At 32.5% G+C, this 24388-nt stretch overlaps 1 protein-coding gene across 1 annotated transcript; it reads right to left on the bottom strand.

Moving 5' to 3' along the window:
• Positions 1-15015: 15015 nt before the first annotated feature.
• On the bottom strand, positions 15016-19616 carry LOC114280952 (uncharacterized). The gene is made up of 5 exons (XM_082895930.1): positions 19315-19616; positions 17521-17582; positions 16554-16644; positions 15794-15896; positions 15016-15717 (listed from the first exon to the last, which is right to left on the bottom strand). Exons 1-5 carry the CDS (start codon positions 19509-19511, stop codon positions 15094-15096), a joined length of 1077 nt encoding a protein of 358 aa, XP_082752056.1. The 5' UTR covers positions 19512-19616; the 3' UTR covers positions 15016-15093.
• Positions 19617-24388: the final 4772 nt, after the last annotated feature.

The raw sequence follows: 24388 nt of genomic DNA, 5'->3' as shown, positions 1-24388 counted from the left end.
TTTTAATCGGTTTGGTTTGGTTCGATAGAAGAAGCGGTGTGTATTAGTATTTAAAATAATAAAACCGACATTATCGATTTGGTGAAATTTTTTACCTAAATACTAATTGTATCGAATCGATTACATTCCAGGTATGACATTGAAAGATTGAAAACTCATGACTTTTATTTCTACTGCACCTAAAGAAGATTCATTGAGAGGGAATAATGTTAAAGCAAGCATTTAAACCTCTGGATTAAATACATAGATGATTCTCAAAATATAGGTCTATTAATTTGGTCCTCAGTACTTTTAGGATTTTATTAACAAGCGTCCTACAACACTTCCTAAAAATGTATTCAATAGCATAAAAAACCTCAACTATTATAAAAATTTGTGAAAGCAATAAATATACTCTATTAAAGAATTTTTTTTGTCTGAAAGGGACTAAAATACCCTTCATACCAAAAAAAAAAATTTATTTTTAATTTTTACAATTTCCTCTCTTTTACATTCTTTTTTTTTTTTTTTTTTTTTATCCTTTCATTTTTCACAGTTTGCTTTTTATCGCTTCATATCATCACTATTTTTTTTGAATGTCTTTTAATTAAAAAAAAGTTTGATTGATCTTATTTATAAAATAGTAATATGTATATGTATGCAAATATGGTCGCTAATAAAGCATAGGGTGCATGATGAATGAGGCCTCGTTTGGGAACCCTCCCTTTTAGTCAAAAATTTATTAAATTAGCCAAAAAGTCAACAACTCATACTAAAAAATCAAAGATTCTCTTTTTTCTCTACTTTTTGCACATCTTTTCGTAAAAAGCTAAAAAGTCATCCCAAACATACTAATTTTTTTAGCTCATATTTTAGCCAAAGGGCTTGGCTTCTGTCCAGTCCTTAATCAGACTGGACCGTGCTGTTGGGCCCGTGAAGGGCTACCACGGGTCCCGTTTTGATAATCTGAACCGTTCAATGTGTAGAACTCGTCGAGTACTATAAGCCTGTAAAAAATCACGTTAATCGGATATCGGTGGCTACGTGATCAAATCAGTTTTGTATAAAAAAAAATGGACGGTGAATAAATTAACAGTTGACAAAAATCTGATTTGATCACATAGCTACCGATATCCGATTAACGTGATTTTTCACAGGCTTATAGTACTCGACGAGTTCTACACATTGAAACGGTTCAGATTATCAAAACAGGACCCGTGGTGGGCCCTATGGGTCCAACAGCACGGTCCAGTCCGATTGAAGACTGGACAGAAGCCAACGCCTTAGCCAAATAGTCAAAAAGTTACTAAATTAGTATGTTCTCAAACGAGATTTGAGTTAGAAAAGTAGATAAAAAATAATGTTTTAGATTTATTAATTTGTTAAAAATGTATTCTATTAAAGAAATAAAAAGGATATTTTAGTCCCCTAAAAAAAAAATAACAACTCTTTAATGGAGTATATTTATTGCCTTCACAACTTTTTATAATAGTGGAGATTATTTATGTCATTAAATTATTCTTAACAATAACAAAACCCATATTTGTAATGTCAATTTAGTCTCTAACTTATTAAATTTGTTAAATGATTAACACTTCCATTTCCATTTATGGGGCTTTTTGAAAGACCACATTTACACAACAGCGACCAAAAAAAAAAAAACTTAAAGGGTTAATATACTTTACAAAATGTTGATTCTCAAAAATGTGTTACATTTTATTTTAGTCATCAATATTTTAATTTTATTCACAATTTATTCAAGTTACATTTAAACGATGTTGAGTGTTGTAGATGGTTTGTCAAAAATATTCATATTTCTGTTATCAATTGTAGATAGAAACGAAAGTAGAGAAACTATTTAAGACAAAATTAATGGATTGAAAAAAAAAATTGAGACATTTAATTATCAAAAATTAAAATTACATATAATGCATATTTTAGAACTATTTGCATGACTTAAAAGTAATAGACTTACCTTAGGATTTTGGCATATTTAATCCAAATGTATGTACAAATTATCTATACTATATCTATATCTATATATAAAGGGAACACCTCTATTAATATTCTGAGACATTTTTGCCAAACATATATCCCTAAATTAATCAAAATACTGTCCTATAACTTATTTGTCTCTTGAAATTAATTTATATTTAGATTTTAATTAAGATTTATATTTTGTAGATTTAACAACACGCTCATTGAATAGATATCCACCACTAATATATATATATATATGGATTGTAATTATAGTTATTGTCTTTTGTGTTGTTTTGGGGCCTTGGAAGATATATATAAATTTACTAGATGATGCGATTATAAAGAGAGATATAGGTGGGTTGGATCAAATTCAACTCTCTCTTCTCTTCAACACATCTCTCCTTACCAATTATCTCCCCCAAGCCCTCAACCAACATTACATTATTATTTAGAAGAGAAAATGGGCATCCAAAAGTCTTCCCCCTCAGTACAACTCCCCCACACCCTCTCTCAAATCAAAGCAAAGCAAGACAAGCAAATGGTGTGGTGTTGTCAGGATTTCCTTTGCCTCTTTGCCTTTGCCTCCACGTTGTTGCCTTCCTTGACCCCCCCCCCCCCACCCCTCCCTCTCTCTCTCTCTCTCTCTCTCTCTCTCTCTCTCATGCTCTCCTCATCAAAACACCTTCTTTGGCACATCTCCCCATTTCAAATCACCTCTCTATCTCTCCTGGCTCTCTCTCTCACGTAACCTTAGTTAATAAAATCATGAAAAATACAAGGTGAAAGAGGTGGATATTGACAAAATCTTTTTGAATAATCTCTATCCTCCTCAAATGGTATTAATTAAATGGGCTCTCATGTTTCAACTTTCTTAGGTTTTGTACTGCAATTTTTTTCCAACTTACCTCCGCATGCACCTCTTCTTTTGTCATCCTCTCAATTGCCACTCTCTCTCTCTCTCTCTCTCCACTTTTCAAAGTTAAAAAATTTATGTGTGGCAGCTCAGGTGATAAAATATGTCAACTAAATTTTTTTGATCAACATATTAAAGTTAAATTTTGATCTGTTACAGTGATAAAATACTATCTAATTTTTCCAGCAGTGCAAATTTTATTTCTTTGTTTTCTCACAAGTTTTTGAATAAAAATTTTATTCGTGAACTCCATCATGGAGAGGTTGGAAAAAAATTTTTGTCACATTTTAACAATTGAGCCACAAAGTTTAAAAATTACCAAAATCTATTCTTACATGTACCAAAATTAAAAATAATAATAATAATAATCAAAACATGATAGAACCAAAAGAAATAAAATCCTCTTATCTTCATCTAAAATCTTTTAACCAAACTGTTGAGATCAGATTCTTGAAATTCATGAATGTTTCAAGTCAAACTGATCAAAAATCTATAAATTCTTTTCTAAAGGTTATTTCAGGACAAAGTATCAACTAATTCATGAGTATATGTAATCTTCTGTTTCACATTTACTAAGTAATTATTGTGTCTAAATTTTTTAAATGGTCTAGAAAAAAAATGGAGAACGATATTTTTAATCATTGATTGACCTATTGAGGTTGGATCCTATGACTTTCATATGAGAGTCCTAAACTCATGGTTAAATAAGACAAACCGATTAGTTATAAATCTATATAAAGTTGATTTGAAAGAAAAGAACAATCAATTCCCCTTAATTATATAGGGTTCATGGTTTAAAGGGATGAACAAAATTAACTACCCACCCACTTTTTTTTGTTTTTTTTAAATAAAAAAACCATTTATAAATTAGGAAGGATTGTGTGACAGTTTAGAATCTTTGGACCCAGTAAATGGGTCTACATGAAGAATATTGTAAGAAAATTTCACCATTTATGACTTTTGTTACCCTGATTATATGCCATATGCATTGAATAAATACATATATTTTAAAGCAAATATTAAGAATTAAATTCCAAATTTATCTTTTAAAAAATAAGATTATTTGCACAAAAATCATGCATAAAATGATTGAGAGACAAGATACAAGGGGGTGTATTATTCATCCTATGAATATTTTTGTGCATATAGCACTAACATGATAACCACCTCCAATCATACAGAGGTATTCTTAATTTTATATTTTTTTGATGTTTTTTTTTTTTTTTTTTTTTTAAAGCTGATTACTTCTTTCTCATGGGCTACCTATGCATTTTATTACAATGATTAAAATTTTATTGGGCACTTATTTTAAGCAAAGAATGAATTTCTCTTTTTTTTCCTCCAAGCACAAAAAATTGTGTTTTAGAAGATAACAAAATAACAAATAAAAAGGGTAAATTAGACTTTGACCCTTAAAGTATTAATAAACTAATTGGTTTTTTTTGGAGATTGACCAATGAGTCTCATATTTTGGACTTGTAATCCATATAGTCTTATATTTTTCTTTGCGATTCATTTAGTTTTTTTGAATGTGTAATAACTTATTTGTCTACCATATTGGAGTGTCACATTTAGAAAAAGTACACTAAAGAGTTTTTTAGTGTCACACCATACCCACCACATTAGAGTATCACATTTGGAATAAGTACACTAAAGAGTTTTTAATTTTTTTTAGAGTGTCACATCATACCTGCCACGTTGGAGTGTCACATGTCACATTTAGGAAAAGTACATTAAGGAGTTTTTAATTTTTTTTAAAATGTCGTATCATACTCGTTACGTTTTCACGTTTTAAAAAAAGTATATTAAGGAGTTTTTAATTTTTTTAGAATGTCGTATCATACTCGTCACGTTTTCACGTTTTAAAAAAGTACATTAAAGAGTTTTTTTTTGAAGTGTCACATCATACCTGTCACGTTGTCATATTTGAAAAAAGTACGCTAAAGAATTTTTTTTTTTTTTTGAATAAAAGTTTTGGAGTGTCACATCATACCCTCCACGTTGTTACATTTAGGAAAAGTATACTAAGGCTATGTTTGTTTGGGCAGACATGTGCTTAGGATTGAATTAATAGTTTAATAAAATTATTAATCCGATGTTTTGTTAAAAAATTGAAGTACGGACTACCAATTCATCCGGATATAATATCTCACATATGATAAACTATTCAATCCCACATAGGGGATTTGATATAAATAAGGAGACTAAGTCAAAGTCTGGACTAACTTATCAAATGACCATAATAGAGGTATTATGGTCAATATATTGGATGTCTCATATCTTGTCATGTCATATCCATTTTGAAAAAATTAGAAATCCCCTAAATATTGATTTGTGATTATATATCAATTTTAAACAGTAAATAACAATCTCAATCAAACAATCAAGACAAATCGACACAACAATTTTACGTAAAAAAACACAATTTGAGCGCCTCCAATTGTAATAAAAAAACCACGGGCAAAAGTCACAAAACAATCCATTAAGAAAATATAAGAAATTACACAAATGTACTCTGACTTATCTAGTGAATCCACATCTAAATCGAACCGACCCCTATGTGCCTCTTCCAGTTCCGTCTTCACCTCAGAATTGTCTTGTACAACGTTGAATCCATAATGCCGATGTCGAATCCATAACGATAAGCCACTCTAGAATCCACCAAAGCTTCAGGTTCAAATTTTCCGGAATCCACCGAAGAATAACTCTCTCTTTTATGAATAAAACAAAACAAACAAACCCTTTGATATAATCCACTCAATTCATTATTAAACTCTCACGGATATCAAAGGAAACAAGCAAAGAAACTCCAGATGAAAATCTTAATACCCAAGAAGAAGATCTAGAAGTCGTAACACTATTTATAGAAAACAGATCTGCAATCTCCACTCGAGCGCAGGAATGGCCGCTTGAGCGGGAAAAAGCAACTCCCAGTACTTTTGCAAGCGAGTGAAACTTCTGACAGGTCGCGATCTCCGCTTGAGCACAGGAATGGCCGCTCGAGCGGACAAACAACTTCAATTGTAATTTTGCCTTTTGCTTTAGGGGCGCTGCCCCGAACCCGCCAAGGAACGCTGCCCCCTGGACCCCCGCAAGCTGGCCGGGCAGCTCAATTCCCGACATAGTCAGCGAAGTAACAAACATAAAAGAATTAACACCACAAACTTCTCTGCAAAGTACAATTCGGGTTGGATTCACATCTAAAAACTCATAGCCTCACTGAAATAAAAGTTGAATAAAATTACAACTGAAAGGAGTTTTGTCAAACGGGATTGCCAAGAATAAAAATCTAACACATTTCAATCCCCTTAAACAAATATCGAATTGGATAATATTTTGTTAATCGCTCCTTATAATCCTAACTCAATCCAAAGAGATTCGTAATTCTAGAACTATTAGTCATGGAAATTCTAATCCAACCTAATCGAGTCCGTCCAAACAAGCATGGCCCAAGAGCTTCTCCAATGGAGCTCTCAAAACACTTGCCAAAACTATAATTTAGCAATAGTGATAAAAAGTGGGTCTCCAATGGCTTGCTATTTTACTTGCCAAAGATGGCATATGCCATATCTGTTCTCAAATTTGGCAAATAAAATAGCAATTGCCAAACATGCCACATCAGCAAAGATGAACATATTTGTGGCTCCAAATTCAGTTGAAAAAGCATAATTGAAACAGTAGAAAACCAAGTAATTTTTCAACTTTAATTTTTCAAATTGAATTATATTTAATTTTTTTTCTAATTTTTCAATTTTTTTTCATTTTTTATATTTGTCTAGTCGAGAATAATATAAATATATAATTTTTTTTTACGAATAGTTAAAAAAAGGTCATAAAAGACAAAAAACAAACAAAGATAAAATCACAAAAAAATCTATATCCAAACAACATCTACAAATTTGGAGAAAAAGTTGGTTACGAATTATCAACATAGCAAGTGACCATTGGAGCACCATTACTATAATTTAACAAAATAGCACTATTCATTGCCAAATTATAGCAATAGCAATGGTATTATAGCAATAACCATTGGAGATGCTCTAAGGAGTTTGTAATTTTTTTGAAGTGTCACATCGTTGGAGTGTCATATTAATACATGTCATATTGGAGTATCACATCATTCCTGTCACATTAATAAAAAGATATAGTTGTCCACCAAAATACTATCAAAATAAAAAAATAAGACTACACAGAAAGAAGCTCTCCACTAATAGGACTTAACAGATCAATAGAAAAACCTTAAGACTAATTAGAATACTTGTTTGTGTGATGTGATTTATTAATAAATACCCTTTGAATTTTTCCCTTGGAATGCAATTACTAATTTTCGCTTAATTAATTGGCAAAAAATGTCACTAAGCATGATTCGACCCCAACACATGACACCACATGGCATTTTCCATCACTTAATTGGACGGCAATTAACAATTAGACCACACTGAAAGAATAAAATGACTCAGCCTAATTTAGAGAAAGAAAAAAAGTAATTTAAAGACCAAATTAAAAATGTTCATATTTTAGAAGTGAGGTGCAATTTACTTTAAAAAAATGAAAAGTATTTTTAAAAAGTGAATTGATATATGAAGGAAAAGGTTTTAGGTCCACTCTTCTATACCTTGGCTATAAACCCACAAAAACAATTTTTGTGAGAAATAAATTGGATCTTCGAACTTATATTATTTACTAGGACTTATTAATTGTCTTTTTACTAGAAGGGTCCCAAACTTTGCCCCAAAATTATATGCATATATGTACCATTTTTTTTCAATTATTATAAATTAGGTGAGAATTGAAATAAAGCATTGTCATATGATGTACATGTGACCTGGGTGGGACAAATGAAATACACAAGCACCAGTACAAAATCTAGTACTTGATTTATGTTTATTTTATTTTTATTTTTTTTGGTGGCATATGTTGACATTTTTAAAAACATAGCTTTAATGTAGGATGATAAGAAGTGCTGTCTCAATACAAGAGACTCACATATGTTTTTGTAGTTTATTGAAATTGCCTATACAATTTTATTTTAAGAATTTGTGTTAAAATATTTGGTATAATTTTTACTTATAGCTTATGATGCTAAAATAATTTAGATATGGTGAAAAAAAAAAATTAGAAAAGTTGAGAAAATATTTTTTTTTTAACTTTTACTTCTTAATTACTAATTTTTAACTTCCTAAATCTTTTATTTCCCACTGATGATTTCAATTTATTTTTAATGAATGTAAAGTACAACATATTTGAACTCCCACATATATATATTGGTAATTTAAATTTGAACCTACGAATGTGAAATACCAATAAGCTATTCGGTTAAATAGAAAATAAAAAAGAAAATGAGAAATGAAGTATTTTCTTATTTTCTTTTCATTCTAAAAAATTCTCAATAAATTTAAGATTTAAACACAGCCTCAATGCACCTTCTCGGTCAATCACAAATAGGTCAATTGCTATAAAATTCTTTTGGTGCTACTAACCACCACATCCACCATATTATGTGCTAAAGATGCGAAATTTGTCAAGATTCATTTATGAGCAAAAGATAATCAAAAGGGATACAATCATATGATCATGAAATTTCATTACAAGCTGACAATATTGAAAATAAAAAATCCAAGTATTATTATGACAATTCAGAAAAACATGACAAGTATGACGACCTTAGGCCCCTACTAATTGCAACGAAGTCACAACAAAATCTTTAATGTTAGCCTTTCCAACTAATTTGCGGTTAAAAAATCAGGCAATTAATTGTCCTATTTCTCCTTGTTATGTCAATCATTTCAAAGTGGTAGAATCAATCATAAAGACAATATGAATCCATTATTTTTAGAATTTGATTTCTCTAAAGTTCAAATCTTAACATGGCCATCATGTGCCATGTTCAGGCTAGTGAGACTTACTAGAAATTCAATTTCGATAATTTGAATCATTCATTTTATAAAATCCTTCATGCATATCATTTATGGAAGAAAAAAAAAATTAATCTGATAATAGTAATTTTTTATTTTATTATATTTATTTCTAAAAAACAAATAACTTATTTTAAAAAACACGCTTACACGCATCTCTCTCTTTAGCGGTTCCCTGCAATCAACTATTGTTCAACATTGTCATTTCATTTTTAAAAATTTTGTCATTTTACTTTCCTTAAAACTTTCTCAACTTCATCGTAGAGGGCATATATGAACAATTTTTGGGGGTGCCAACATGCCCACCTATTATGCTTTTTCTTGTTTGTCATGTATATGTAAAGAGATAAGCTTTCTCATATCCATATGGTCCAAAGTTTGAAAAATTTAGGAAAAGTTAAACTCATATATTGAAAAAAATATATTATAATAGTAAAAAATAAAAAAATAATAAAAAGAGAGAGAAGAGAACCCCATTTGAGAATTAGTCAAATATGAAACAAAACAACATTACTCGGACTTAATCATCTACAATAATTATCATTTTCTTGTAATTATCGTTAGTGTAGTAGAACAATTGTCATTGTTATTATTGTTAGTGTGAGATCTTTTGGAAAGTCCTTAATTAAGTGGATTTTGGAATCTCATGTTTGGATTGTCCCTTCAAATACCTTGTGAAACACGACGTAATATCACATTTTTTGGAAATAAAAAATTATTTTTTTCACCTATTTGACCTAATCGCACTAATCCCATTTTTCCACCATGTTTGTGAAGTATACATTAATTATTGTTTTCTTAAACTTAGGGATAAGCCACTATAATTGGAATACATGTTTGTAGTGGTATGATGTATTAATGTTGAGTGAATCAATATTCTTCATTTTTGTATTATTTCCTTGGATTGCCTAACCAAACCTAATTGTAAGTTGCTTTCACCATAAACATGATGTAGACTAGATTAGAAGGTCGGATTCGCATAATGCCAGAAATAACAACTCAAAAAACAAAACAAAACTAAAGTATATATATATTTTATAGAGTTGATTGATTAATAGAGATGATGTTCTAAGTAATGTTTTATTTAAAATCATTCCTAAGGTTATTGCCGACCTCTTTATGTCATCAAGAAAATTGGTATGTGTAAGATGATGAGGGCAAGACTATTAGATTAAGGATCATTTTATTAAAAAAATTAAGCAAACCTTAATGGTTTGGCTGAATATAATTTGTCTACTTAGGTTGTAGGAAACTTTTAATTCATGTCATTTCTTTAGTAATAATAGAAATGTACAATTTTTCATTAAAAAAAATAGAAATGTAAAATTATAAAATTTTATTCTTTTACTGTTTGAAGCAGACATTCCAAACTTTTTAAATAAAAATAGGACTAATAATGTAGAACGGAGGGAGTAATTATTCCTATTTATAGTCTGACTTGATCATTGCAATCCTCCTTCAAATTCAAAATAAAAAGAATTTCTTTCTCAATTTTTAAATTATTTTAGGTTGTTTTTGGATTATGGATTTGAGTCCAAACACAATTTAAAAAAATTATATATGTTACAAATAGTTTAACATATTGTGTGAATTCACAAACAAACAACATTAGTATATGTAACACCTGTCATATTTAGAAAGTAATAGTATTTTTCATTATTTTTTAAATATGATATATCATATATATACTGATAAGGCTTGTTGTGTAAAATCTATGGTAGAGAGTACAAAATAATATATATTTTTTAAAAAAAAAAAAAGACTAGGGACAAGTCCCATGGGGCCTCATAATAGGAATTCTATGACCAATTAATTTTATTTTTTTCATGAATAATATAGTCGACAAATCTTAAAATATAAATAGTTCAAATTACTCGGTACAAACCCAGGAGGAACCCATCTCCCACTTTGAACTAGGATACATTTCATAATTAATTAACAAACTTTAACTGGTTGTTTCGTTGTTGTGGAGAAGCATGTGGCTCTGTGGGCACTTGACTAGGTAGCTTGACCTTTTGTGAAAACTTTACTATCACAGTACAAAGGCATCAAAGCACTTAGCACTAGAATAGCATCAAACCCACTCCTCTTCAAAAACTAGTGCACAACATAGACAAGCCATGATTCTTCACTTGCACATGTACATGGAAAAAAAAAATTAATTAATTTACAAAAAATATATATATATATATATATTCAAAGAAGGAATAACATAAATATCTAAGAAGATGATGATGCTTCTTCCTCCCAATTTGTAAGTCTTTTTTGTTGATGATCATCTCACATATGGACATATTAATATATATTGCTTTCTATTTAGTGGGCATGGAAGAAATCACCATTAACCATGTGATATTGTTTAAGTGTTTGTTTGATCATTATCACCAACATAATCATAGTCTGCCTCCGTGTGGATTTGGTTAAACTAATCAACTTTGATTTCAATCAAGAAGGAAAAGCATGTGGGAATGACAGTATGACAGAAAGGACAGTCGAATACACGAGACTTTTGTTATTGTGAGATTTAAGAAAGATCAAATGTCTAGTGCATGTGAATCTTGTCAATGCTTGATTTAGAAAGAATTAGATGTATATACAGATATCATTTTTGTGTTTCAAATCCATGGCGCGCCATAATTTAGTAAAGATAAGATGTACAAAATATCATCCTTAGTCATTAGTATGCATATGATTTTTGCTTTCCACAAAGAAATTAAAATTTTTAGTTTGTTATTAGTGATATTGTCAAGGAGAATGTCAATAACTAAGGGAAGAAAATTCTTGTACCAAACGGGTGCTCTTTTTTTGTTTGGTCCTAAAAATCACACATTTTAGCTAGAAAAATATTAATTGATTAAAAATCACAATTCTCAATAGAATTTTCATCTCTTAGACAATTTTTTTAGCTTGAACATGGGATCCACCCTGTCAATATCAAAATCATACTTGGCAATTATCTTCGGTCCGATGTGTGTGTTGTTTTTTAAATAATCTCCATTTCCTAAATTATGGTGGGTCAATGATTGATTAATGTAGTCTATATAATGAATAGAAATTGGCTAGGACAAATCATGATTAAGATCAAGAGATTGAAGCACTTTGCCATGATAATGGTGTTGATAATAATACAAAAGTTTCTTTGAAAGTAGATGTTGAGATTGGAAGTGTAGAAGAGCCATAGAAATTGGCAAGCATTGACAGCCTTGTTTCTAGGGAAAAAATGGCCTAGAAAGTTAGATATCCACCAACAAAGGTGGTTGTGGTGATATATATATATATATATATATAGGAGAATATATAAAGCAAGAAAAGCACTAACCCATTATAAGAAATCAAGAAAGCTAAAATGGGTTTTAAAGAAACTTTGAAGGAAAAACTCAAAAGAGATGGAATTTCTTTGTCATAATGGTGTGTGTCTTTAGAACACTCAATATAGGATTCTCTTTGTGAAGGCACTCACCAATCTATATGTGAACTAATTTATGACTTTGATTCAAAGTTAAATAATGTACTACTAATCTTGTTGTTTGGTTGTCAACTTTGCCAATTTTCACTCCACATGGGAGGAACACTTGAGATTCAAGGAGACAATAATATGATATCAGTTTTTTTCACTTTTTTAAAAATTTGTAAAGAAAATAAATAAAAAAATATTTTTTTTCTCTCTTTCTTCTCTCTACACAAGTCTATGCACAAATTTAAAATTCAAATACAACCTCTTGATGTTATTTTTGGAAGATTAAATGTTTTATACGTAAAAAAATTTATGTCAATCAAAAAGAAAGATTCCATTTCCACTAGGACATCCAAAAACCAACTCTAAATTATGACTTCCATTAATGCTGTGTTTGGTTGGGGGATTTGGGGAGAGATTTGGAAAGGGAAATGGAAAAGGTAGGTGAAATGTGAATAAATCATGCCTATATTTCACATAGTTTCACACACCTTTTCCCTTTCCCTTTCTAAATCCCTCCCCAAATCCTCCAACCAAACACAGCATAAGAAAAACGAAAAAATTAAAAAAAAGGGTCACAAATTAATGGAGGAAGCCATTAGGTATGGGATCTCTTGAAAACAACATATTCCAATGAATGAGGATTTCTTTATTGGGAAGCTGAAATCAACAAGAAGAAATAAGAGAATATTTTTTATATATATTGAATTGAATGTGTATATAGAACTTCTTGCTGTTTGGAAATGTCTCCGAGTAATTGAACCACTTTCTTGGCCAAAAGAGGATGCCCTAGGTACAAGCATATCATTATAATTTTGAAACCTTTCTTCAATAGCCCATTGAAAGTTAAAACCTAGAAAAGTCAAAAACTGAGAATCTCTTTGAGTAAACCAAAATGAAAATAACAGTTGATGCATTGATTTGAACCATTCAAAGGTGTACACTTCACTGAAATAAAATATAATAAAATATTTTATACAATGATTATTTTTTTTATAATGGAGAATGAACATTATAATGGAATGATTATTTTATTTCAATGAACAAAATGAGTTGAGTACTCGAGCCCCCATTGTAAGGATTTGAGGTGACTGTCGGGAGAGAGTTGGTGTGCAGTCAAATGGGCCTATTTCAGAGCTATTTTGATGATCCAAACCGTTCACATTTTAGAGTACATTAAATAAAACATATATATATATATATATAATCAAATTAATTAAATATCATTAACCCTTTCATCCACTCACATTTGCCTAACTTGGGATGGGTTAGACTCAAGTTGGGCCAGTCAGGTTCTGACACAAGCCCCCACACACAAGGCTGATTTCCATGAGTCCAGATCCTCTCCAGCCTTCCTCTCCGGTCAATGGCCAAGATTTGGCCACGTCACCCTTAACAAAATCTAAGGCTCAGATTAGCTAAAATAAATAAATAAATAATTTTGCTATATTGCTTGCTCTCTCTCTCTCTCTCTTTCTTCTCCTCTCTTCGTCGTCTCAACGGTTGACAACAACAACCGATCTACGCTGCCGACGACCAATCACTCTTCTCTCTCCCTCCCTCGTCTCTTCCCAATAGTGGCCGATCTAAAATATGCAAATTTACCACCAAAGTTTCAGAGATTTAAAAAATCTGCAAATCTTTTCTTTGAATCATGGATTAAAATCATGATTTAAAAAATCTGGGTTTGTTTAAAAGTTAAAATCCCAGATTCAAAGAAACAGCTGGGTGTTAAAATCATGGGTTGAGATTTAAAAGCTGTTAAAATCATCAAATGTTAAAATCATCAAATGTTAAAATCATCAAGTCACAAATTTGAAGAGTTATTGAAAAAGAATGGGAGAGGGTGGAGAGTTATTGATTTGTACATGGATTTTGCTCTGAAAAAATTCAGATCTAGAAGAAGAATAGGGGAGGGTGGTGTTGGATCGGCCGAAGCTAGTAAGGGTGGAAATGGGGGAGAGGAGTCCGGCGGGTCGCGGTGGTGCGTGAGGGTTGCCAAAGAGTTTGAAAAACCTGAAGACCCAAATCTGCCATGAATGTGAGAGGGAAAGAAGAGTCAAAGCACTTGTGAACACACGAACTGTCCAAAGCTTCTTGAAATTCAATTTTTTTTTTTTTTGTTTAGCTAATCTGAGCATTTGATTTTGTTAGGGGTGACGTGGCCAAATCCTGGCCATTGACCGGAGGGAGGGCCGGAGAGGAAGGCTGGAGAGGATCCAGACTCTATTTCCATAACCCCAGCCCAGGCTCAGCACATGACCCAATGAACTAAATGAGTTGAATACTCAAGCCCCCATTGTAAAGAATTGAGGTGACTGTTGGGAGGGAGTTGTTCTGCAGCCAAATGAACCTATTTCAGAGCTCATTTTGATGATACAAACTGTTTACATTTTAGAGTACATTGAGTAAAACATATATGTAAAAAATCAAATTAATTGAATATCATTAACCCTTTCATTCACTCACATTTGCCTAACTTGGGATAGATTAGACTCAAGTTGAGCCAATCAGGTTCTGACACAAGCCCACACACAAGGCTGATTTCCATAACCCCAGCCTAGTCTCAGCACAGAATCCTAGGGACCAAGCCTTGAGCTGGGCTTTTTTATTTTTTTCAAGTTTTTCCAAAAAAAAATTGGAACAGGCTGAGTCACAAAGACCTTCATCTAGGCCCCACCTTAGGGGGCCTGGGTCTGGACTGAACAAGCCCTATGTCACCTAGTCCCAATAGGCCCAAGCGGAGCTCAGGCCCCGATTAGCTCAAAATTACCTTTATAAAACTCTCTAATTGACTTTGATTCACAAAAACTAGGCAATTTGGCAATTTATCATTCTCCAAACACTCCAAATTACAGAGCTTCTATCTCCTCAAGCGAAGAAAAACGCACATCAATGAGATCGAGAGCATCTTGATCAACATTAGCTGTGCAAAACCATTTGGGTATAGAATAATCTGATTGTAGTCCAGGTGAAAATTCATTGTTCGCAGTCTCCTGTTTAGATATCTCAATAACTTCTTCGGTTTCCATTTGACTTGTCCTTTGATGATGATTAAAGAGTTCGGGTTTCATCTCCAAGCAATATTTCAGATCTTCCTCATTCTGAGCTTTATTCAACTTATCATGAAGATCACTTAAAGCCGAAACCCTCTCAGCCCGCCAAGATTTTCCCTTTTTTTGCATTCCGACAAGTTCAACTTGCTTACTGGAATCATTGTCACCATTACCTAACTCGATTTTCTGAAGCTTCCTTAGTCCCTGATTGACAATGTCTTGCACTCTCTTTGTAACATTTTCACTCCTGGGGGGCCAATTATTGGTGGACCCTTCAGGTGTAGAATCCACAGTAAGCACCTCATCGAGTAAACTAACGTTCTGCATGTACCGATCAAAAGCTTCATTTTCCACTTCAATTTTTCCCTCCTTGTGCTCTTTCAACTTTAGAAACCTCCATTCATTAATAACTGCAGCATCCTGAAATTGCTTCCCAGATCAGGATTAACAACAAACAATATTACATGATGAGAATAAATTAGGCGTGTGTATGCACCTTTCTAGTCACTGTCTTCCTTGAACGAAGTGGGCCTTGCAAATTATTAAACTGGGCAAAATTGTTGGAGAGTTGCCGAAGTGAAGTAAATCTACGTGAATTCCTGAAAGACAATATAACTACTTAAGAAACAACACTGTTTTGAACAAGGATAAATGTCAAAACCTTTTTTATCTTTTCTTTTTGACAAATACAAATGTCAAAACCTTTTAAGCACTAAACTTAAAACCAAACCAAGCCAAACTTACAGCTAACAAGCAAGCATGTCAATGTGCTAGGGAACTGAAAACAGAAAAGCATTAAGACAATGCCATGGATGATTGAGATGTGATGAAAAAAAACAAGACAGAAGGTTGGAAATTTTTGTGTTCATAGAAAAAAAAAAAAAACTTCATAGAATTTCAATAATGAGTCTCTCATTTAAGAGTAATCAAATACAGTGATTTTACAAAGCTCAAGACTCATTCCTGGTCATTTGTGAATGAACACTTTCCCTTCACCTTCAGTGACTCCCTAAACTATTACAGACCAGCATAACAAAAAAATATGTATGTGGGAGGACCAGAAAAGCACTGTTTTCCACATTTTAGACAGCTCTCGCCAAGTGAAATGAGCCAAATGATAGAAAAGCAATACATGTGTTTAGAAGACAAATGATTCTTCCTGGTTATAAGCTTCTAAGCATTATGTAAATGATAATGATAACAGCATAAACTCGACCAAAAATATCATCTGAGATCTCTGAAGAACATTAACTTACCCAGAGGAAGATGCGTCAGTTGATTGCTGATCAAACAAAGAAGAGCTAGACGATGGTATCTTGTCCGGAAAAGTTGCATTGCTTGTCAACACTGCAATCACAATCCAAAAGGAGTCATGCCTGTTAAAGTAGGACATCATGAAAACAAATAACTGAAATCTCTAAACCAGCCTTACATTGGAACTCTCTTAATACTCGCTCATAAATAGCAACTCTTTGAAGCTTTATTTCACTAATGAAATGAGACACAAACCCGCCACAATTCCAATGCCTTGTTACTTTAGGTACTCACAAGTTACTTTCGACTAGAAAAGCTTATTAATCTAGAATAGTAAATTGTACTGCTATGTAACCAGTTACCTCAAAAGCTTAAGCTGTCCAGGAATAGGCTTAAAATGTTTATCAAGTTCCAACACTTGCATGTTGAGACTCTATTTGGGATCTTATTATGCCTCACTGCAGGTAACAGGAACCACTCTTTATCCTTGGCAGTGAGCAAAACAAACTCTGAATACCCCGTAAATTGGTAAGGTGAGTGTTCACTATACTGTCTTTAGCCCGGGATCACCCTGAATTAGTTTTCACTTTTCTTTAGACTTCAGAGTTCATAATGCTCGAGTATTAAGCCAGGGTATTCCCATCTCAATTGAATCAGAACTGATCCATACATATAGTTGGGATCACCCCAAGTAAATTGTCAGTCTTTGCAAGAAAAATACATGTACTTCCCTGCCATTACAGAATGAACAAGAGGTTGCAATGCCAGATACTTGCAACCAACTTGCACTTAAAACTGTGTTCCAGGTAAATGGTGCTTTGTCAAGATAAATGTACAGCAGTTACTGCAATATAGACTCCAAGCATGGTTATCATGTCCAGACATCCATGCAAAGCACAAATACAATTATTCCAATACATCATACCCACACATTCTTCACGACAACTTCAGAATGTAATGTTTGCATACCGTGTATGTGACATGGATTTTGAGCTTTTGCACAGCAACTCTTGCATGACTGATATGGGCACCTGCACAGTAAATCCAGTTCATCAATTAGTCTTGAAGGGACAAAGATACCATTTCCATGCACATGTCAGATATTCAAACACCCATTGTACAAAAATTTAATGTTCAGGTGCAAAATGCATATATAGTAACTACATAATGAATCGATTTTTTTTTTAATTATTTAAAAATTAAAAAATAAATAAAACACAATCATAAACCATGGTCTCAACAATCCCCAATAAACAAGCAATTAATGGTGCAATTTGCATCGTGACATTGTCTTCAATATCCAATCACCTGTTACCAAAAAGAAAAGAAGCCAGCATATCAGCCCAAACGTTGAGCATTTCCAACAGAATTGAATTTTTCTTTAACTGTACAGTTCCTAGGGTTCATACACTCAAAGAACTCTCCCAACACGTAGGGTTCATACTCAACTCCACAGTGGGTGTACGATACATTTCTCGAGTATTTGAGTAGAGATGCACCTTTCACATTTTCTTTCTTAGTCTCCTCAATTATTTTACCTTTCTAAGGCTAAAAATGCCCCCAATTTTGACTATTCTGTTATGTTCAACTTGTTGTATGCTGGAACTTCAATTTCTTAAGAAATCAAAACAACCATGGCATTTGCGAGCCTAACACTACTGTAGATATTTTTCCTTTACCAATAATAATAATAATAATAATAATATATACATATCTACAAAGTATAAGCATTGAGAAGAAGGATAACATTTTCCTTGTATCACTTGCCTCAAGGAATCCATATCCACCTATGGGTAATCTCACCTTTCCTTCCATGTGTTCACCCTCTCCTTCCCAAACTAAAGCACAACATAGAAAGGGGATTCTCAACCTTCTAAAATTCATGGAAAAGAACAACACCAATATCACCAAAAGAAGATGACAGCCCCAACATTCCCACTAGATAAACAGCACAAAGATACAAAATTTCAATGATCTTTACGGGGTGTTTGGGAAGTGACTATTTTAGTTAACTTTTTTGCTTATTATGAAAGACATGCAAAAAAATAGTAAGAGTGATGTGATTGGGTGTTTTGGCTTTTTGGCTATTTTTAGCCAAAAAGCCACCACCCCAAACGGGCCTTAGTGATGGAAGGCTATCTATGTTCCCTCCTTTTAGTTCTCTTTTTCATTTTTATTTTTACATCTGTCTTCCTTTGATTGGTTTCAAGTCACACAAAGTATTCTATGATATTATATGCAAAAAAAAAAAAAAAAAAGACTTGAGAACTTCATTATATATACACACTAGTTCCATGTCATGTCACACCTCAACTTTTTTTTCTGATATGGGATCAATTTGCTTTACAAACAATACCAACGGTTCTGAATCTCAAATTCTTTAGCTCCTGTGCAAACTATTAGGCAAATCATAGTTTTCTGAACAAAAATTCATTCTTTTTTTGTTTTTTGTTCAACTCCCAATAATTGGGTAAGTCCATTACCTATCATGGTATTGTAAATTAGCTTCACATCCCACAGATATGCAATAAACTTTGATTTGTTTAACTCATAGCTGTTTCAATACAATACCCAAAAACAAAAACAATCAAAACAAAATCAAAACAGAAACTTCTATGAACATAAACGAATCCACTTTACTCGAATCGACATAGCATATAAATATATGTGTATGTAAAACCCTAGCGTTTGAAATCTAGAGTTACGAGAAAACCCTCTACAAATTCTTAAACATTCAAATTAACAAAATGGAGATTGAAGTACCTGGATCGAGCGACGTTGCCGCACTTAATACACTTAGGTTTGTTGAGGCCGCGAAGGTTCTTAGCCGCGTTGGTGGCGGAAATGGTAGCGACGGCGGAGGCAGAGGCGGAGGCAGAGGCAGAGGCGGAGGCAGAGGCGGGGAGAGTGGTGGTGGCGGCGTTGTCGTCGTTGCTCATGGCCGGTGATGAGGCTGCCATTGTCTGTTACGCTCTGTTTGGAAGTTGTGTTAAAAAAGATAAGTTCGTTTGAGAAGAACGTTTGTAGCAGGACATTTTAGTTAATTTAGGGTAAATTTGAGAAAATAGTTAAAAATTAATTTTTAGTTTTTAATTTATTTTGGATCACGTTATTTTTTTATTTTTTATATATTTTTTTAAAAAAAATTAAAAAAATTAAAAAGTCAATTTTTAATCAATTTCTCAAACCAATTAATCCGATTAAATTAGTTTCGTTTCAAATGAATTTTTAAATTTTTTACCTTTTTTAGAGAAAAAATTAAATAATTATGATTTTTTTGAATTAAAAATAATTATAATTTAAATGTAATATTTTATCTTATCACTTATTTAATTTTTTTTTTTGGGTGGTGTGTTTTAGGGGTTGTTTGGGATAATCTAAATAAGTACACTTTTTTACTTTTTATCAAATATGGATTAGATTTGAAGTGATGTGTTAAAGAGGTAATATGACTTAAATAAAATGATATAACTTAAATAAAATAATAATTTTTTAACAAACATGTCAAACCTGCAAGGCAAACGCAGACTCAAAAAGCAAGTAAACTCTGTTTGGCTTCTTGTTCTTTTTTCTTTGGGATTTTTTTTTTTTTTTTTTTTAAATGGTTTAGTTGTTAGGTTAATTTTCTTCACCCACCCAAAAAAAAAACAAAAAACAAAAAAAAAAATTCTTTGGGAAATTACAACCAAAAGCAAAATTGTAATATTATGAACTTACCTTTATTAATTCATAAATTATCTAAAATTTTTATTTTATAATTCAAGCTTATTTTATACATAAATTTCATACTACAAAAATTAATTTTCATCATATAATTATCCATCCAAAATTTTTTGGATGGATTAATCTAGCACATAGACTTATTGGAACAAAAAAAAAACAAAGGATTTTAACCTTATATGATAAAATTAATTTTTAATTTTATCAATTTAAATTTAAATTTTTTGATTTATTTTAAATTTAAATTATTTGTCTATTTTCGTTATGTAAAATTATTTTAAAAATTGTCAAAATTTTATTGCGTTTAATGACTAAAATATATATTTTTTTTTTTGATTGTTTTACTTAACGAAAATAGTTAAATGGTTTAAATTAAAAACAAACTAAATGATTAAAATTAAAATTTTATGATTTATTTTAATAGAATAGTCAAATTCTGAAGGTTTTTTTTTTTTTTTTTTTTTATCAGGTCTGTTATCAAGGATAAGATCATGTGTATGGTAAAAACACAGTAATGACCGATTCAGATAGGGATAAACTTGACGAAACTTTTTCACTTATAGGCCCAAGCCCATTTCAGAGGTGGGCCAACCCAAGCTCCGATCTCATCAAGTAGGGCCCATGACAAGGTCTTCGATGTCTAATCCGGTCCAATATTTTACCCCAAAAAAAAAAAGTTTCCACAGTAAAACTCCGCCCGAAGAGAAGTTATTCAAGTGTTTATGAGACATGGCTAGATGATTTAGAAAAAAAATAAAAAATAATATAATTTATTAGGTCAATTAGAGTGTTTTATTCAATTTGCAAACCTTTTTTAAAACTGTCAAGTCTATAAGCAAGATATAAATTATCACTATCAAAAAAAATGTCATGTTTAAATTGAGATTTGAGATTAAGGCTTCGTTTGGGAATCCTCTTTTTTAGCCAAAAAGTCAAAAAGTTAATTAGGCAAAAAGCCAGCAATCTATACCAAAAAGTCAAAGATTCTCTTTTCTCTCTACTTTTTGCACATCTTTTCGTAAAAAGCTAAAAAGTCATCCCAAACATACTAGTTTTTTTTAGCTCATATTTTAGCTAAATAGCCAAAAAGTTACTAAATTAACATATTCCCAAACGAGGCCTTAGACAATATTTTTTTCAAATGATCATCATGTAATGATTTTAATTTTTTTAAGTTACATAAAAATTAAAAAAAATGTCTCATATAATTGGAATTATTCAAACCTAATATGAATTAAAGAAATCAATGAAGTAGTATATTCATGATATGGATTTTACCCTTATTTATAATTTAAGATTTAAGTGCTTTATTTATTTATAAAGAGTTTTTTTATTTATTTATTGTGGAGACAAAATTTTGACTTATTCACATGGCTTAGGTTATTAGCTGAGGTGTCACGTTAGTGATTTAGATTGGTCGAGATGTGGTTAGGTCACATCTGAATTCTGGGTGTTTAGATGAGGAGACTATAGTCCTAGATGATAGGAAACTCTCTATTGATAGATCAAGACTCTTAAGAGAGTTAATCATATTCCAAATTGAAGGAATCCTTGATAAGTGATATCCTAGAAAGGATGAGAGTCCTATGAAGTGAGACTTCTAGGGGTGAGGGTACTAATGATTATAAAAGGTAGGCACCTCCATAGGTATAATGTATGTTTTTTTTTATATAGTAGCTTTTTCAGCCAATATCTTTGATAGATAGAATACTTGATTGTTGGAGTGTCCCGAGTGGACAAGCCACCGATCTTGTTTCTTTCTATGTATAGGTGTTGGGATTCTATATTTTTCCACGTACTCTACGGCTTAGTTCCTATGATATCGGCAAAAGATCCGATTTGGTTGTGAGGTCAAAATTCAACACCTATAATGTGGCGTCGTCTGTGAGAACTTAGTCAAAATAGATGGCCAACATCGTGCAAGATCAATGTATCAGTAGCAACAAGTCATGATCTTGGTCGAAGGAGCACCCTCCAGCATGTAGGTCTCATTACCTCACATCACCTCAATATGGCCAAGGTAATAGGACCTAAGGACAATTGTAAAGACATAATTTTAAGTTGTCCATATGGCTTAGATAGTTAGCCGAGGTGCCACGTGGGTGATTCTAATTGGCCGAGGTGTGGTCAAACCACATCTGAATTCGAGATGTTCAAATAAGAGACTAGAGTCCTAAATGATGACAGGCTCTCTGTTTGGATACGTCAAGACACTTGACAGAGTTAATCCTATTCCAAATTGGAGGAGCCCTCGATAAATAATATCTAGAAAGGATAAAAGTCTTATAAGGTAAGACTTCTAGGGAATGAGGGCACTAATGATTATAAAAGATAGACACCCTCATGTGTCTAAGGTATGTCTTGACTTGAGAGTTGTTTACTTTAGTTGATTATCTTGTGAGATTTGTTGATTGACTTGATGGTTAGAGCACCCCTGAGTGGACAAGTGTGACAACCCTCACCTCTGATTAATGCTATGAACTGATTGCATGAGAATGTTGCCTAATTGCATTTCTGTCTATTCATGTTTTGATTTCGGACTGCGAATTGGGTGCCTTATTAGCGACCGAATCAGAAATTGATTAGTGTTATATGCTAATTGGAATTTATATGATTTTATGGTAGGTTTAATTAAAAGTTGATTTGGAATGATTAAATTAGATTAAATAAAGTCAAATTACATTAGTTTGCATTTATTACACTTTTGCCACTTAGTGGCCTAATTCTAGACCAACACTCCTTACACCTTACACATGTTAATGCACCACTTTTATTCATCTTCTTGACCCCAAAAACCGTGAGAGAGAGGGAGATAGGAGAAGTTTGGTTTCAACAAGAAATTAGCTTGGAAAATTAGAAGACTTGAAGAGAGATTGCAAAATTAGGCTCATACATTTAGGATTCTAGACCTAAGGTAGGGAACTCATCCTCTCAATTATGAATTTAAGTTGTATCTTGCATGGTTCATGGAAATATTGGAGATTAGAGTCAAGTTTTACCCCAAAGTGTTGAATTATGAGGCATTTTGTACATGCATGTCCATATCATAGTGTTTTGAAGTCATTTTCATGAAATTCCCACATGCATGTTCTTATTTTAGTTTTGGTTCATGAATTGATCATGTTCTTGAGCTCAATCTTGCATTTTATATTGTTTAGAGCATTGGAGTTCATAGGAGCTCATGCATGTTATGTTTTTACTTAGTTCTTGAAAGTTTCTTTGAATTGTGTTCAATTGTCTCACCTTTGGACTTGATTTTACAAATTGATCTTCAAAACACATTGTAGTATGAGTTTCCAAGTGTTTTCCAGAAAATTGGCCCAAAAGGTTGAGTTTTGATGTGTTGAATGCTTGGTTTGAGCTTTGGAGGCAAATCTGGAAATTCCAGATTTTGGCTTCCACGCTCGAGCGAAGGATTCCACGCTCGAGCGACCATATTTTGTTCAGAGCCCCGCTCGAACAACGGAATGCTAGCTCGAGCGTAGATTGCAAACTCTTAGGTTTTTGTGCACGCAGACGCACGCTCGAGCGACGAGACCTACGCTTGAGCGAAGAGCTGTGTCTCATCCTCGAGAGAGCATCGAGCGGGGATTTTCAACATCCAGTACTTTTGCATTTTTATAGACCGCTCGAGCGAAGGAGTTCGCACTTGAGCGACCCCTCTGTTATGGTAAGCTCGCTTGAACATAGAAAGCCACGCTCAAGCGAGACCCCTGTTTTCAGCAAATTTTGAAAAGTGTTTTAAAGTACACCTTTTCATTCTCATTCCATCCTAAGCATTCCTAGGCCATGTTTAAGGCATCTTAATAAGGATAATGTTATAGAACCACACCAAGTCAAGTTTAGGGGGCTAAGCTATTAATCCCAAGTGTGTAACTTAATGTGTGTTCATTCTATAACTATGTAGGGTTGGCATCCGAGGACGCTCATTAGCTTGTCTATAGCCCAGTGCTCTATGAATAACAATGTTGTAAAAATATGTTCAATTATAATTATTTTTTTGTCACAACCCAAACTCGCCCCTATGGGTTTAGCACCGTAACCGGCCAGTAATCCGATGATTACCGAAGGCCTGCTTAACAGTAGTAACAGTAATACAGAGTACAGGGGCTGGCGG

This window comes from Camellia sinensis, chromosome 11 (genome assembly GCF_055761805.1).
Source record: "Camellia sinensis isolate YWXY chromosome 11, ASM5576180v1, whole genome shotgun sequence".
In the NCBI taxonomy this organism is placed as follows: domain Eukaryota; kingdom Viridiplantae; phylum Streptophyta; class Magnoliopsida; order Ericales; family Theaceae; genus Camellia; species Camellia sinensis.
Note: the sequence above shows the minus strand (reverse complement) of the source record. Positions and strands in the feature narration are given on the sequence as shown.